Source organism: Mya arenaria, chromosome 2, assembly GCF_026914265.1.
Source record: "Mya arenaria isolate MELC-2E11 chromosome 2, ASM2691426v1".
NCBI classification, from domain to species: Eukaryota; Metazoa; Mollusca; class Bivalvia; order Myida; family Myidae; genus Mya; species Mya arenaria.
Genome location: NC_069123.1, coordinates 23,472,590 through 23,491,165, shown reverse-complemented (window position 1 = coordinate 23,491,165; position 18,576 = coordinate 23,472,590). Strand labels below are relative to the sequence as shown.

The window sequence follows — 18,576 nt, the reverse complement described above, 5'->3', positions numbered from 1 at the left end:
TTCATATCATCAGGAACGTCCATTAATAATCGAATTTTAATTATCACTTTTCAATTTAATTAGCATAGTTTTGTGAGTGTGTGTCTGTTATCTGCGTGTACGGAATATCTACGTCTTGCGTGTTGTTGATCAAAAAGCGTCCCGCCATCCCACAATATATGGCAAAGATATCATGCGTACCATCGATGAATTCATTTCAACAATATTCAAATTTGTTTGTTCTTTTTGCGCATTGAAATGAATTTTGTCTAGCATAAAACCGATCAAAGAAATGCACATGATTAAGTACTGCTATTAAGAATAATACGTGTATTAATCGCTTGTTAATAATATGCGGATCTTAAAGGCCTAGTTAGGGAATGTCTGACTTGCTCCCCTGTGTATAACCCCTGATGTAGCAAAAGAAAGCCAGGTTTCTTATTCAGGGCGTTTCCAAACATATTTTCTAGATTAATATGGCTGGTTCATCTTCAGTTTTTTTTTACTAAATAATGAACAAAGTATCAAATTCTCTTAAAATCTATAAAATATTGGCTATTAATTATTTGTAAAATTTTACTGAAACTCTTTTAATGCTCTTCGCTGACTGTAAAACAGTGATTTATATTACAAATTGCATTAGCGAAATTATAAAACTTTCGATTTCATTGCTTTTCGCAACAATTTTGCAAAAATTAATAACATAAAATCATAATTACACCAATTTATGAAATTTACGATTTCGGGTCACCTTTCATAAAGCTATCAGCAAGTAAATTATTTCGTTTTTTTAATACCACACATCGATTGGATATAAAGACGGACCACAATCTTAAACAAGTTGGATGTAATTGCAATTTACGTGGTATTTAAAAAGAGCATTTGTATATTTACATTTAATACTTCAATAAAAAGAAAACTTATGATCTCTAATTGCGACTTGAAAGTCAAAAGTATGTAAAAATGTACACAGAAATTACATAACACCACTGGTAAAAAACGATCGTTCGTATTTATGATGTGATTCCGTTTGTAATGATCGTGTTGTTTGAGGTATTGACTTCTAACAAGACAATTCGTCATTAAGCTGTTCTTGTCCCCTGTCCCTCTTTGGAAGTAGTTATAAAGTCTGTCTGTGTCAATTGGATGCATAACATGTTTAAATATTTACTATTTGTGCTATGCCTAACAATATAAGGCTCTGTGTACAAGCAACAACAATATGTGTATCATACAATAATATTCTCTTTAGTAAAGAATATTTATAGAAGCAGAAGAAAAAGCTTATTCAATAGTAATATACAACTCACTTCATATTTGAAATCTTTGCATATATAGTCAATATCAACCACGCTTCCATCTAAGAAACATTGAACCTACACAGATGTGTCGTCTCTGAAATTATTTTCATAATAATGAAGATTGTAACGTAAACTAGCGTGTTCGCCAAATCTGTCTGACGTGATGGCGACGGTAAATAAGCTTAACACAGGGGCCCCGATCGGCTGCATTGTGGCTTGACCACACCGTATCCGTCGTGCGCTGTTTACCCTCATCAGTGGACGAGGACAGCCAAAGATAATAATTAATAACCGATATAGTAATAACTATGAATGACCTCCAAATACACAACCGACAGTAGAAAAGAAAAGGGTCATCTCGGGTTAAATCGAGACCGGGAGGAGGCTGTACCCGTCCCCTTGGTTCAGGTTGCAATGATGCAACGAGCCATCCTCATTTAAGTACCAGAGCCCTTGTTTCTTTTCATTAAGAAAAAATGTTATATCAATCTAAGAAAATCTATTTTTCGTGTAGAACATAAAACAACATTTTATATACTATAATTTTTCTGTTTTGAAACAAAAAAGTTTTTATAACTATTTTAAGAACATCAAACACGTTTTACGGTAACATAAAGCACCATTGCATTATTAAAACATACTTAAGACCGGTATAAAGAAAGAAAGAGAGAGATGAATTTCATATATAATAAAAAGTCACACATTAATAATGTTTATATAGATTATAACCAGACACCCACGTGTAATTACATGACTATATAGTGGAGTGATGCGAAAAGATTTTTAATGACATAGATAAGTAAAGCACTTACAACTCTTTCGTTCTCACCCAAAACATGCGTATCGTTATTTTCAGTTATACTACGCCCATCCGCCCTCTAAAACGGGAAGGACGGAAAACGGTGTTATCATGACAGACCAACAAGGCCAGGCGGTGGTCATGTCAAACGGTCAGCTCTACCCCGCGGGCGCCACCCAGGGGCTCCATCCGCCCCCGTATTACGTGAGCGCCAACCCCAATCCCTCACCCATTAAACAAGAATACGCATCCTCTCCCTCCCTTGAGGAACAAGCACGAGGACAACAAGTTCAGCAAAACGATATACAGTCCAATATAGCTCACAATAGAAATTTAGGTAAGTGCAAATATGCTTTTTTGCTAGTGTTAATTTATTGACATGTGCTGCCATTCATTGTCCATTGTTACATGTTGGTGTTACGCTTATTAATAGAGTTTACGAATGCATTGTGTACGTAGAAAGTTGCATGCTCACTTTATATTTGAGTTTAGATCTATGACTCTTAAGGTTTTCGACCCACAAATATGTAAATTTTGGATGACTGGTGACCAAATACTATACAAGTAAATTGTAAACAAATTACTAATATAACAAAAAAGAACTTTTCTGTCTTCAAACATGACAAATAAGTCATTTTATGTCAGATTTCATTTTAAGTAACGATCATACACATGCAGAAACTGAACAATTTTTTGGTCTTGGTCATAGATTCAACATATAAGTCATCAGCAAGTAAATACCTTTCAAATAATACCGACATTTTATGGCCAGGCTTCAAAGTTAAACATAAATGTTAACGGAGCAATCAGAGAATATTCTAATTTGTGGGACGGATTCCTTAAAACAAGTTTGTTTTTAAATAGGAAAGTCAATGCGCACCAAGTGACTAATACCTAGTGTTCAAGGGAACCCATTAATGTCAAAGTAAAAATCGAACGTTGACAATAAACATGAAGTGCTCTATTTTTTCTCCTTCATAATTTAAAAGAATATTAAAAATGCATATCTGCGTTAAATTTTTTCATTAAAGTTAAACATTTAAGTAGTCCCAGGACAGTTCAGATCCATTTTCATCCGCATTTTCTACTGTCTTCATTTATTAATAAGTGTATGTGAACTATAACCATATATATACACACACACACACCCCATAAACGGTACATGTATGCCTTGAATGTCGTGGTATTTAGTGTTGTTATTGTTGTTGTTTGTGTAGCCGCCAGAGGGCCCTCACCAATAGATGCCCAGAACTCGCAACCAGAGAGCCAGCCCCCTGCATATGAAGGTACACTGACCAAAATACTACCAATCGCTTAAAGCCCTTCACTAAGTCTTCACTACCCTCATTAAATGCATACATCGCTTGTCTTGTATACAGCATCATTTGAAAGTGGTTGTCGGATTTCAATACCAACTTTAATATTATTGAGTAAAAACCATAAGCTACCATCAAGAGACGTTTTAGGACTAAACGCGAGAGAAACGTAACTCCATTTTCATATATAATTACGACCGCCGTCTTGCGGTGAGCTCTCGCTTATAGAAGATTAGTTCTTTCTGCCCTATTCCCCACGCGTTGGTGAATTAGTTTGTATTGTATGTTTTCAACTGTTTTTACATTATTATATTATATTGTTATTACAAAGCATGCTTTGAAACCATTTTACAAAATCTTGCTTTCAGACATGTTGCTTCAAACACAATAACCCAAGCAATTATAACCCCACATGTAGTCTGTTCGTGGTTTGCAAAGTGTTGTTCTTGGGGATTAAAGTCTTTTTGACCGTGGTTTTCAATCCAGTGACAATTTTTGTTAAAACCTTGCGGAGCTAATTCACAGGAAAAGATTTGTACCTGGAAATTAACTTTTAATTCTGCACTTTCCTCATCCACGGATCACTTGCAAAAGAACAATACTTGAACAATACTTTGCCCACCAGGAGTTGTTCTAACCTGTTCGTCATGTACTCATATAGACGCTTTCATCGTCATTCCTGATTGTCTGGTCTGTGACGCTACAATCAGAGTCCCCCACAGCGGAGGAAATTGGCCCTCGAACTTTTTAAGTGTTAACTAATTGCCCGTCGGGATTTGCAAAAGTTTTGCTGGACACTGGTTGTGATGCTATCTTTGTAGTACTCCTTTGAGGATACTCTTGAAAAATTAGCGGTTTGTGACCGTATCGGTAAACATATTGGTAAAGAACATTAGAAACAATAATGTATAAGACAAATCTGAAATTGTATTACCTTAACCTGGAATCACAAAATTGCATTTAAATGTTAGAGGGTGAGGGTAATGGGGTCTTTCTAGATGTATAAGAATGCACATTCATCTGCTGTGGGAGGTGTCTGATTTATTTCAAACTTCTGAAATTCGTTACTATTTTTACTAAAATTTATCATGATAATACATCATCACCATTTTCATTTCTAAACCCACAGTCTCAATGCATGTCCGGATCTTCGCGCTGGCGTTCAAAGCTGCAACTCAAGTTTCGTGTTAATTCCATTACAATTTCTACAACAAATAAATCAGCAGTTACTAAAATTGATGTTACGTATCAACAAGCTGATGAACATGTAAAATAACTATCTATGAAATATGAACCAGCGACAGTGATCAGATACGACCACAGACATGATAAAATACAACAAGTGCCGTACATCGTTGCCGCATTCATCTCGCTGCCAAATCGTCCGTCAATTTATCAAATGCTAAGACATATCAGAATGTATCAAAGCGCGTTGCATACCTCGAATCAGGCTTATTTACTGGCCGCTTCTGGAAAAGCCATCAAGTCTCCTGCCGCTTGTCATAGAATCACCTCTCCATCTAAAATCTAGCGTATTAATTCGTAGATAACGCAGAATTCAGACCTGATCGAGAAAGATTAAACTATTCTTCCACACCAGTCAGGATTTGCGACATAATTTATGCTGCTAACAGCCTAGTGTCAGTGGCCAAGTATTTTGACAGTCTTGAAACAAACTTCAGAATACCAGAAATTGACAAAAAATATCTACCATTCTTTTTCTTTGTTGTTCATACTTTCTTCCTCCATACATTGAATCCATATCATCCACGTTAATCAGATCCTATATCATCGAAGTCATATCGGATTGAAGTTCATTTTTTTTTTCAATGCTTACTTATTTCTTAGCCTTTTATTACACTCAATGTTGTGCAAGCATGACCGTTGTTATAGCTCTTTGAAAATCTATTTATGCATGACATTTTTTTACTTTTAGATTTTTTCCTTATTTATCTAATAGAATGGAATTTTTTCTTCATTTTTTAATGTTTCAAATTCAGTTGCAAAGAAGGTTTTTATTATTTCCGATTTTCAGCAGGGACGCATAATACTGAGGCGGGTACGGCCAACTCGGCACCGGGCATGACCAATGTCCCCACTCCCGGGCACACGCCATCCCCTAAACCAGGGACCCCTCACAACGGGGACCTTACTGAACTCACCCCTGTTCAGCCATCTTTGAGTCAAGCTTATACGCCATTACCATCTTTCCCCGCTCAATTTTCAAGTAAGGGCAAGCAATCTTCGCGCAGTTGCCGCAAAGAAAAATAAAGAAAAAATAAAGAAATCGCCCAAAATATTTGCAGAGTTTTTTATTACCAAAAAAAGCACATGAAAACAAATACTGGCAATACCAAAAGCGATTCAACATCATTTCTTTTTGATGTCTCTGATATTAAACTATTCGACAAAAACAACAGAAAAACCGGAAATTTAACACTGAACTATAATTTGATTAAACAAGGAGAATGTGTACCACTGGTCCAATTATATAACCACTGCATGTCTTTGTTATTCGTGTTCTTGCTGCATGCGGCATCAAGTGTGTTAGTACCTTGTCATGTTATTTACGCTCCGACATAGTTTACAGTTACTGACATAAATAACCCAAGCGTCTGACTAAATTGTCTTGACGAGTTTCCGGCCAATTACGTTAATGAAAACTTCACCTTTATTTTGCTTTCAAATCATTGTTACTTGAAAAAGAAGAGATGCAGCTCCTTGATAATGGTGCACGACCTGCTTGCTGGAGTTAATAAATTGCAAAATCCAATAGTCGTATTGGTTAAGGGTCTTGTTACCCATCCTGATAAATCCGGGAATCTGTTTGCAGACCTTCAAATTATTCGATTGTAGGAAATGGAATTTGAATCTTAAGCTAACCTTTCAATATTTACTGATGTTATCGTCGTATTGTGGACCTTGTTTTATTTCGCTTTTAATTTTGTGTCGGTTTCAGTTTCCTTGATATGTTAGCAGTTTTGGGTATCAATATGAGATATTATCATTTTGGAATAAAACGTGATATTCTGCAAATATTTTGAGGATGGTTTTACATAAAAAGTAATTAAATGAAATGATGATGAAGTATTCATAAATCTGATGACCGTAATCAGTTTTGCGTACAAGGACATGTTCTAACCTACAGCTCTAGAAATTGCAGAATAACTTGATAACAGCTGTTTGTTAACCAGTGTTTTGTTCCAAATAATATTTATTTGTTGAATGTTTTGAAAAACTAACACTTTAAAATTGCCTGACAATTACGATACTGGCTTATTTTCAATGGGGTCCGTCAACACCATTCTTAAATGGAATGCATGTTAGTTTTCTGATTGTAAAATGACTTTTCTCATTTACCATAATGTAAAACACTGTAAAAGTGGGCTGGTAAGAAAGAGTTGTTTCTTTTGTAGCACGATTTTCAGATGAAAATTGTATTTCCTATGTAATGTTTTAATGATGGTAAGATGGACCCCATTATTATATCGATTGTTTTTATTGATTTAATTCAAATTTACAAACTTAACTTTTGCACCAAACGCATCACCATCTAAGCCTAACCCCACTATGTCACGTGGTTTTCAGGTCAAGGAAGCACAGGCTTCACGAGCGCCGTGTACACGAACCAGTCCGTCGTGGGCACGGCAGTTCCTTCCATCGTCCTTCCACAAGTTACCTCCGCTGCTCAATACACAGGCTCAATGCCAGGTTGGTACATTTAGACTTCTCAAATAGCATCTATGTATTAAAACGTTACCTCTGCGGCTCAAAACACAAGTTCAATGCCAGGTTGGTACATTCAGACTTGTGAAATAGCATCTATGTATTAAAACGTTACCTCCGCTGCTCAATACACAGGCTCAATGTCAGGTTGGTACATTTAGACTTCTCAAATAGCATCTATGTATTAAAACGTTACCTCTGCGGCTCAATACACAAGCTCAATGCCAGGTTGGTACATTTAGACTTGTCAAATAGCATGTGTGTATTAAAACGTTACCTCCGCTGCTCAATACACAAGCTCAATGCCAGGTTGGTACATTTAGACTTGTCAAATAGCATGTGTGTATTAAAACGTTACCTCCGCTGCTCAATACACAGGCTCAACGCCAGGTTGGTACCTTTAGACTTGTCAAATAGCATCTATGTATTAAAACGTTACCTCCGCTGCTCAATACACAAGCTCAATGCCAGGTTGATTCAATCAGACTTGTCATATTGCATGTGTGTATTAAAACGTTACCTCCGCTGCTCAATACACAGGCTCAATGCCAGGTGGATTCATTTAGAATAACATGTGTGTATGTGTCTTAAAACGTTACATCCGCTGCTAAATGCCAATCTATTTAAGTATTATAAAACATAGATTGATGAAAGAGTTTAATTCAAGTTTCCAATTCTGGATCAGTTGATTTTGAAATTAACATATACTCGGATTCAGATTTTGTTAAAAAATACCAACTCAAACAATAATGGGAAGTATATTTTTTGCTTGAATGGTCAAGGTACTTTGTTTAATCCCTCCCAAATGCCCCCCCCCCCCCAAAAAAAAAAGTCCAGCAGCACTGTTATAAGATATCCACACAACCGTTGATTTTACGTGCGGCTTCATGCTATCAGACAGATTAAATACAGAACCATTGCCCATCGCAAAGGGAAGTTGAGCGTTTACGACAGTAACACTTATTTGATTGTTTCTGTATTTTCGGACAAGGTCTGTTGTTGAAATATTAGTCTTTATGGCTGTCTTAATTCTATTTTGAATCTTCCCCAAAGGACCCTAAATTCTTGATATATTCCTATAAAGTATGACAGTGCAATATTTGTCCAGCATTGTATTAACTGAGTTGGTTTTAAATAATCTATTTATAGCCAACAGTAGTCTCTGATTTGTTCCAGTTAGGCGGATATTCTCGTAAATGCGGACATAACGAGTCGTCATCCCTAGTTTTATTCCATAATTGGAAATGGTCTGATCACTGACCGTATCGTATTTGTTTTGCAATGCAATTTCAGAAGATGACTCCCACTAAAACATTGAGAGATTTATGGTAAAATGATTATGTTGATGCTGCAAGATGGGGCTGTTAATTTGTAATCAATGTACCCTGAGTACTTTATAAGAGGACTGCACCCGTTATGTGGTTGTGGACGGTTCTTGGCGTAACCATTTATAGGAGGGTTTGGTCCTTGGGACGAATACCCACTTGAAATTAGTTCGTTAGCAATAATTATTCATAGCGTTGAGTTTTAATCTAACGACGCAGTAATTAAACATTCACATTAATCGTTCCAATGAATAAGTTTACAATCTTTGAAAAAGGGACAGGTCGGATAGAGAATTCATGGCGATTGATGTCTTATTTAACTTGTATCCTGGGCATTATAATATTCAAGGCACAGTTATTTGAAATTTATATGCTGTTTGTTTAACCAGCGAGTTACAGATTGTATCTAAGAAATAAACACCTCGAGTAATTACAAAGCCTATTTTAACCAACTCCTTTGGTAGTTCATAAAGTATTCAAGCGCAATCATGGACAACTTAAAGGTTGCTGGAGACTTCGTGAAACCGAAGGGAAATGTTTGTTCTTTCACTTGCACCTTATTAATTTGCGATATTTTGTATCTTTTATTCGACACGTTTTTTTGTTGGAAAGGGTTGAATACTTCTTCATCCATTATTTGTATAGCTTGTCAAAGACTTGAAGCATGACTTATCTGTGTTTCACAATTCTTTCGGCATCAATGTCAGATTGCGCGATTTCAAATCTGGGAAACCGTTTGATGTGAAAGTTGGTAGATTTTATACAAAGATTTGAAGCGAAAAAATTCCAAATGCGCTCCGGAAAACGCACCAATACGTCGTGAATTGTCCCATAAATCTAGACCAATGTTCAAATAAAATATACAAAAGTGACAAACAAAAAATCGCCTTGTCTTAAAGAGTATCTTTGTACTTTTCTTTCTGATGTCTACCAGTTTTGTTAAAAAAAGAATGCTCATTAAAAGATGTGTTCTAACTTTCTATCTTCAATGACATACCAATCTTTACAACTGTCACTGCACAAAATAGTGACTTTAAATATTCCAGGAAAAGGGAACTTGTCTTTGTTTGTTTAATGTATTTCTTTGAAGATTTCCTCAAGGACTTTATCTATCGCGCAAAGCAAATTATGATCAATGAAAATTCCCCGTCAAAAGAAGACATCTTGGACGGTCTAAAATCAATCTGCGTATAAAAACCCATGCGATAAGCCCTTATTGTTAAAACATAGTCGATAATAGTGTAGAATGGCTTGTTTATTGCCCGACAAAGGCAAACAGTGAAGAAGAAGAACAAATTGCTAAATTAATATTCAGCACATTAATCAAATGATGTGCCAGAGATAATGTAGAGGCGATCGAAGGAAGCGTAGAAGCGACAATAACGCAGTGTTGATAGGGATGATTTGTTAATAATACAATACCATTAGGTTAGGGAAGGTGCAGGAATAGTTAATATAGTTCTGCGAAGGGTCCGTCGTAATTGGAAAATGGGGATACTTTTACATGGAGATGGTTGTCTCAATTACTGTCAATTTGTTACAAACGCAAACTAATACAAGAAAGAAATGTATGACTGGTTAAAAAAGAATAGTTTATAGAAAAATTGGGTTTGAATAAAATGATTGTAACCGTCATAAAATTGGCTCACTTAAGACAGCCTTGTTAAACATTTCGACCATTAATCAAGAAAGTGTGACACATGCTGAGATTGTTCACAATTGTTTTGATATATTCATTCAATAGACAATTACATAGCTGATTTTGAAACTATTGTTTAAAGTTGGCAATTGCCATTATAAGACAATGGACACCCGTGTTATGTGTCTAGGAATGACTGTCGGATCTGTGTTCTCATATCCAATTTTGACATTGTTCTAGGCCTTTGTTCAATTCGCTTTGTACTTATACCGATGGCGAAATTCGATAATTCCGTTAAACCAAAGACAAAACATTTAATAATTTTACTTATTTGACATTTGATTTCGTTTTTGTTTGAAGAGATATCATTTTTCTCTGTTCAGAGATAAAGCGTACTTTTGAAAGTCATCTATTTTCTGTTAAAACTTAAAGGACAAACACATTGCTTAACTAGGCTATACAACATGACAAATGTCTCTCTTTCTTCCACAACCAACATATATCAAAGCAACACGACCATAATTTTGTTCTTTTGTACACCAAGAACATGTATGAATTTCATTTTTTAGAATATATAACTATCAAAAATGGTTTGAAATTGAGGTATTCTTATTACACGATGTCGACCCTCAGTTTTACAATGAAACGTAAGGATAATACCAGAAGTCAATCATTTAGTATTTATAAACTCTGTTTCGTAACACATTAGCTAGTTAAAGTTGCGTTCGTTCTTCATATAGTTTGTGAGCAAGTAGATACTTTTTAGAGTATGACATTAGATGAATTGTTTTTTTTCAATAGGAATATTGTTTGACATAATATTTACCAATTAGAACTAGTAGTGTTAAACATTATAAAATGTTTTCACCACTCTACCATGACTATATCGAACTTAGAATTAAATGATCATGCATTTTCTATAACTTTTAATTGAGGATGTGTTTTCTCCTTTCAGGTAACACGACAAGCGAGTACTACCAGCACACGGTGCCATATACCCAGTACCAGTCGGTCTCTTACAATAACCCTCAGTGGGCCGCCGTAAGGTACGGGCCCAGTGGAATTATAAGTAAGTTTGGCATGAGTATACAGTCAAAACTCGCTATGTCGGAGTCGTCGGGAACCACGGGAACTACTTAGAGATATCGTAAATTCGATATAACCGAAATACAATATGTTTATAATTGGACCGAAAGAAATTAAAAAAAAACATATGTTCGACATAACCAGAACATAGAGATAACAAGGTTCGACATAGCGAGTTTCGACTGTCACTTCAGCATACTTTTAATGGCTTTTTATTTTTAATAGTTTGACTTGTCTTAAGCTAAAGTTTTTAATTGTGTTAATATCCGAAAAGAAAAAGAACAATAACTTCCAGTGAAATTTTAAATTTTAGATGTGTACAACATTAAAACAGAATAATCCGATAATGCATATTCCATATTCCTTTAGAGAAAGCTTTTAACATTGATTTTAAAAAAACGATTTCAAGAAATCCGTTTTATCTGAATACTCTACCACCCAACACAACACACAGAACCACGAAAGCGAAATGACTAGAACATAAGGGGATAACAATATATACTAATGCAACAAGTTTTGTGACAATAATATTTATTCACGAAGCATGCAATGGTTTTATGAAGAAGTCCTATTTGTAACCAGCCCATGTTTGACTGACCTCCCTATCAGCGCAGTCGCCTTGCCGAGCGACTGAGCGTCAGTGGGCCTCTTTGATGGCCATCAACCAGTTCGATACACACTGCACATAGGTGTCAGTGTATGGCGGTGTTAACTAGGGTTCAAACAATTACTGTCTTTTTGGTAGTAGATAAGTCGACTGAATGAAAATCTAGATTTCAAGTGGAACCCAAACAAAAACTAAACATTATCGTGTGACCTGATGACCATAAGACATTGGCAAAAACAAAACAAACATGGACTAAACTAGACAGAATGGAATGGGTTCATGTATACTATTTATTTTCGCTTCTTGTGTACGTTCAGGGAAAGCTCTAAATTCTGATATTTTGTAAACGATTCCAGCTCGGGCCTGAGATGGAGGCTCTGCAGCCAATTTGTATAACACTGGTTAATTATTTTGTTTGGTAAAGGTCAGCCAAAATGTGTATTATTGATTGGTCAACCTTTATCCAATATTAACTATTAACCAATGGAATCATTTTAATGTTCAAACTAACCGGAATATAGCCATACAGGTTTTATGCAAGTGGCTGATGGCCAATTATATATTGGTCATCGTGTTTAATGTCTTCTTTAGTATTGAAATAGTTTGAAACCTAAACTATGTCAATGTTCAGTTTATTTAGTAAAACAGGAAAACATTTGGAGCCTGACTTGATTCTATATTTATGGCATAAACATTGACTGTGGTTATTATGAGAAACATACTGCCAACTTTATATATACAGCAACGAAATAGCATTCCAAAACATCTCCAAAGCATGACGAAGAAATCAAAATAAATAGTTCAAGACAAAGAGATCATTTCTGGCCAGATATGAATCCAGTGACATATGAGATTATTCCGGAACTTGAAACAATAAATAACCCAAGCAGACGACATGAAATTACATCAATCTGCATAAGAATAATTTGGTTAGCCAGAGGCACGATACCACTGTTTGGTTTGGTCAATGGACAGTGGAACTCTTATATGCATTGCTGTCGTGGTTTTATGGGCTGCAAACTGCGTAAATGGATTATATGCGGTTTATGAGGACTGGATCAAGTTGCCGTATTTTAACTGATTTTGGAGATGTTTATGGCTCCGGTAGCAGGCGTAGACAAGAATTCAGCCACACAATTGGCAACATCGGAAATAATATCCTTTGCGTTTATGAATGCACTTGATTTAATGAATATTAAGTGCGCTGTATTCTTCTCCCATCATTAAATTGAGTGGAGCATTTCTTGAGCAAGCATTAGCCAAGTAACTAATTCTAAATTCTGTGCGCAACAAAATATTTCAATCAGCGATTAATTGTAATGTATGTACATGTATATGGGCTGAACATGTAGGTTACTTTATAACACAGCAAAAACACTATTCTAACAACAAGGACATATTTGGACTGTTTGAAACATATTTTCTATATATGTATTTAAACAATATCTACCTTCTTGCAGATCCTGATTATTATTACCAGACGAATGTAGGGGCACCTGGATCCCGCACAGAACAACCCGCAGGTGTTCCTGCCAGCCCAGAGAAGTCGTAAACATGGTCACCTCCATTGCTGCAAAGAAACGATGTGCCATAAGATATCACGTGACAGACAATACGTCATATTTGACAAGTGACATAACAGGGTCGTGCAGTGTGTTCTGTATAGAAAATTGACACACATTCTTAACACCGATGATGATCTTGAAGAACTTGAGACTGGTGTCTGGTGTTCAAAGCTTTAAAAATGTGACTATAGAGTTACTTGTAAGAAGAAATTTGTTGCAATGGCAGAAATGGAGGTCGCTTGTATTCCAGAGCAGCCGACACGTGTTCATAGAGCCCGCGCATGCACATGTCTGAGTGACGATTTGCAATATATCCCTCCGAGTGTGTACGACAGATTTGGACAGTTCGAAGTAACCAATGCTTTGGTGCAGTTACCATAGCAACTGTATACAAACTGCTGTTTGACGATATACATGTTCTCATGTTTCTTAAAACACATAACATATATTTAGATAGTTGCTTTAATATTTGCAAATAGGTAATATCACATGAAACCATGTTTTTGTAGAGAAAAGCTCAGATGTTTATTTGTTATTATTTGTTTTAAAGTTTTATATTGTGACATTTGTAAATATTTTATACACACATTTTGTATTATAGAATTCAATTATGATTTTTTTGCAACCATTGCAAATATAAGGTACCGACACATACTCAAAATATTGACATAATACTTGTTCAGATTGTTTGGCCTGACAGGGTAGCCGTAGTGTAGTGTGTAACTGTGGTATGTATGGTGTACTAGTTGTGCCACGAATGTTTTATCGTTGCGAAAGAAATTTCGTTGGAACAAAGTAAATATTCGTGGGAGTGTACAGTGCAGGAACGACTGTGTATTAGATTATGAATGTTTTTATTGTGTTTATTCTTTGATAAAATATTTTTGATTTCATTACTATGTAAAACTAAAACAATATAACATATTCAGAGCAATATTTTTCTTTAAAGACTGGCATTACTTTTTTATTGTAAAGGTTTTTCTTTCACTAGAAAACTTACATCCATACAAAGGAAAATCATCTAGTCTTTAGCAACGTTTTATACTTTTATATTTTCATAAGTTGAGTGACATTTTAAGGCATAATTTCTGTATCAGACTAATGAACATGCAATTAAGTCATACTTTTAAACTGACTTTCAAGTACTTACTTTTGTTCATTTTGTTTGAAAAAATGGTATGATTGTATCCATTTTTCAGGGAATATGGTGTGAATCTCATTTAAACATGAATTGTTCAGCTTTACATGCGTTTTCATTGTTTTTATATTCTCTTGAAATTGTTCAGCTATTACATGACCAGAACAACAAAGTCGTTTTTAAAAAAAAAATATTCATACCATAATTTTCCATGAATTTTTTTATCTCATCATATTATACATACCTACATGTATATATGGATACGAGTGAGAGTTTCCATTGCTTACCACTAAATTTTGTCAACTCTTGTATCAATCGCAAAAACTTGGCTATTGTCCAAAGAAATATACTCTCCGAGCTTGCCGCTGGAGATGGCGGAGCTTGCCGGAGATGGCCGTGTTTGCCGGAGAAGGCCGAGTAATTACGATTGCTCCTGTATATTCCACCATTCATGTGTTATTGGCAAAAAACTTGTTTATTTAATGTCTTTAAAAGAAGCTTTTGAAATACTCATGGAATTCTCTTTTTACATGTACATTTACGCATTTTCGTTAGAAATAGCATAATGGTCACTCATTTACCTAGAAATATTCATCGACAGTGCAATATAAGATAACCTTACTCATTTCAAAACGTCGTGTATCAGTCATGGCTCCACACTTCTTGTTCAAACACCAGTAACTACTAAATGTGAATATGTGTTGAAATCAGCTAATACTAACTGTTCCAAGTGTTTCAAGTTTTGATCTCAAAAATATGTCTGTTTGCAATACTTTTAACATTTCAATGATTGTATGTATAGAATCTGACAATGCCAGTTCAGTGACAAACAACTGATAAATATTCGTTTCATTTGTTTTTGAAGAGAATCTTACCTGTACAGCGCTATGTTTTATAATTGAATCAATTTCATTTACTGCTTAACTAAAAGGATTTTTATTTATATCACTATAGAAAGTCAGGGAAGAAAGCTAGACTCTTGCCATAGAATAATGGTTCACCCAAATAATCTTGAACTATGATTTTTTTGTGCTTTTGTATATTCTTTTCAATTTGTCATACTCTAAGCAAGATGAAATTTCAGTGATAGGTAAATATGTTACGTTGTGGGAAATGGGACTTCTACTTACGAAAGTTATGTTAGAAATTTACACATCGAAAGTGCTACGTTTCTTTTGATATCAGAACTGTTTGTATACATATAAAGTTTTATAAGTTTGATGGCGAGATGAGATTGCGCTGATAGCACAGAGCTTGTGACAAGTTGAATGTCGCTAGGGGTCGTTATAATTGTGTACATGAATACATAACGATTGTCATACAAACTGTCATATAATTTTAAGAAAAATAAATATTTGTTACATTGAATATTTTTTACTCTGTGATTTATTTATTTCGCCAGTGACCCTTAAGAAATATTATCAAAAGGGAGGAAGATAGTTATCATCACAGATGATACTGATTTTCAAAGATAGCGAAAGTGGTGGATGCCGCATTTGCATAAATCGGAATAACAATGGGAGGCGAATTCAATATTTTGATTTATATGCAGTACATCATGGCTGCACAAACATAAGTTTTAATATAGGTCGTGAGAAATACGTCTTACGAAACAACTGCCATAAAGTTCGCTATTAAATGTTCGCTTTTACCCCAAATTTGGAGTCTATATAAATTAATATACTGGAAAAATATGAAGTATAGACAATTAAAAGGGTATATTCCAAAACACGTGGCTCGACTAAACAATTAAAAGGGATATTTTTCTTTTTCACTATCTTCTTTATCAGTCAATAAAATAGAGAGCTCTACTTCAAGACAAGTAGGTCAAAAGGCTACCACAATAAAGACATACAAGTTTATAAGTGCGCACCCAAACATGTACGTTTTTTTGTACTCTATGTGAAAAATAAATGAGAATAAAAGTGTGCACACACAATGAAAATAAATCATGGGGGTTACCATGGGAGCATCGGTTTTACAAATTTAAAATTAAATCTCGAGCAAAATAAATCTGTATTCTTCAACTCCATAAATGTTCATATTTAATGCTAACAAAAAATTAAGAATGTTGTGTAAGCTTTAATAAACCAATCAAAAAACTAACGTCAAAAGTTCAGAAATATGCTTTGCCACCGATATTTGGGGACACCCTAGATACAATAGTATTCTCCAGACTTTATGGTGTGTTTTTGTCTGGTAATAAAGATTTGACTATACGATCCGAACAAATATTTGAGAGCCGAAACTACAATTAAAATCTTTGACACAAAGTTCAAAGGGAGGTAACCAATACTCGGAATAAAATGTCAACATATCTTCCAATGATGATTCTTTCAAAATAACGTTTTATAAGGGTGCTTCCGACGTCGCCATAGCAATTATACCATGTGTTTCAAAACCTGAACCCACCTGTGAACAACTGACCTGTTTGTCTTGTAGGGGATAACGAATCACGTTTTTGCATGCTTGCTCCTAATTTGAACACATTTACATCTTGCAAGTCGGCTAAAAACAGGACAGTGGCCATATAAAGATGTAAGATTAGATGTTTAACGTATGTTTATGTATACGAGTAATAACCATACATAAATTGTTTTGGAATCGTGCCTTTTATCAAGACTGTGATGTGACACACAAACAAGATTCATAAAAAAATAAAGCTGGGGTTTATATGCCGAGTTCACTTTGCAGGAGTTACTTTGCAAAATAAGTGATCTTTCAATTTTATTGATATATCAAAGTATTTAGAGTGCTGAAAGACTGTCGATTTAGTAATGAGTATACACGTACGATGTACTTGTAGCATTAGAGGAATGCTTAACGTATAATGTCATTATTATTGCAATATTATTTCAGTGGGAAAATGACGGTCGCAAGCTCGATTCCCCGCCGCACCCTTAAAGAAATACTAATCCTCTTCCTGGAGGAAGGTTAAAAGGGGTTCCCGTGTGACAGTGCTACACACTGGTGCACGTTAAACAACCAGGGTAGCTCTAACCAGGGTATCATTCTGTGTGCGAACTATGCTCCAAAAAGAACTAAAATGATCTAATCAGATCATTCGCCGAATGGTCAAGGCCCGAGTGCGAGCATAAATAAGCTTACACACCACCACCACCAATTGGTTACTTCGACCATACAACCTAAATCAAGTGACCAGACAGGGCGAGGCTCTCATACACAGCATGTAAATGATTTATATTATTATTCCGCGTTTCTCATGGCGTTAAGAAAAATGAAGTTCAATTCTTATAACTTTAATTTAATGTATTTTATTTTGCAGTTTTTGAAAGACTTACCCGATTCAGCTGTTCCACGTCAATGGGCATGCTACGCCGCTAAACCTAGATGATCATTTCTGTGACTGTTTTGTTATTGTTTTTGACATCTATAAGTGAAAGTGCTCGTTCATAATTTGTTCATTTTTGCAGCTGCTTCACCTGGCGGTTTAATGCAATTAGAATGCAGTTTTAAGGGAACGTTATCAAACATGTAATTCTTCAATGGTAAACGCTTGAAACAAATCAATTTCCTTAACGTTTCCTTATACCTTACAAGTTTTTTTCTGAAAACTTTCTTCATTGGTTTCTAAAACCAATTCATGACTATGACTTTTGTACACTGAGGTATGTCGAAAACAGTTTTGCAAAACGCCAATATGAAAGCTGAAAAACATAAATAGCAACATGAGTAAAAGTACTGAAGAAGTACTATGTACACGAAGATATTGCACAAACAAATGTAATTTGCATATTTTAAAGAATAATAGTTTGGCCCTTAATCGCTCATCTATCCCATAATCACAGTGGTGGTTTTCGCTTCTACTTCTTTTTATGTAGTGTGCCTTATATTGAAAACGTGTTGCGGTTTTGAACAGTCAATGAAGTGCGTAAACACTTAGACACCCAATGAACCTTCAGTTTTTGGTTGAACCATGTAGTCATTCATATATTATACAGGATATGAATAAAAATTACAACTCAAACTGCAACAAGCAACAACAGCAATAACAACAGCAGCAGCAGCAGCAACAACAACAACCTCAATAAGCAGAAATTATGATACAATAACTCTTCTTATGACAACAAAACA

General features: G+C 35.2%; 1 protein-coding gene across 7 annotated transcripts in view; it reads left to right on the top strand.

Annotated features, from left to right (window-relative positions):
* Positions 1–15,849, top strand: part of LOC128208334 (paired box protein Pax-5-like) — a 73,602-nt gene extending 57,753 nt beyond the window's left edge. For 4 of the 7 annotated variants that reach the window (XM_052911894.1, XM_052911908.1, XM_052911930.1 and 1 more), the window contains 6 exons: positions 2,137–2,416; positions 3,297–3,365; positions 5,431–5,622; positions 6,984–7,106; positions 11,041–11,154; positions 13,239–15,849. In XM_052911894.1, the coding sequence (XP_052767854.1) occupies positions 2,137–2,416; positions 3,297–3,365; positions 5,431–5,622; positions 6,984–7,106; positions 11,041–11,154; positions 13,239–13,330 (870 nt within the window). In that variant the 3' untranslated portion in view covers positions 13,331–15,849. The remainder of the gene's footprint in view (positions 1–2,136; positions 2,417–3,296; positions 3,366–5,430; positions 5,623–6,983; positions 7,107–11,040; positions 11,155–13,238) is intronic. The other 3 variants (XM_052911901.1, XM_052911916.1, XM_052911923.1) reach the window with 3 other exon arrangements.
* Positions 15,850–18,576: the final 2,727 nt, after the last annotated feature.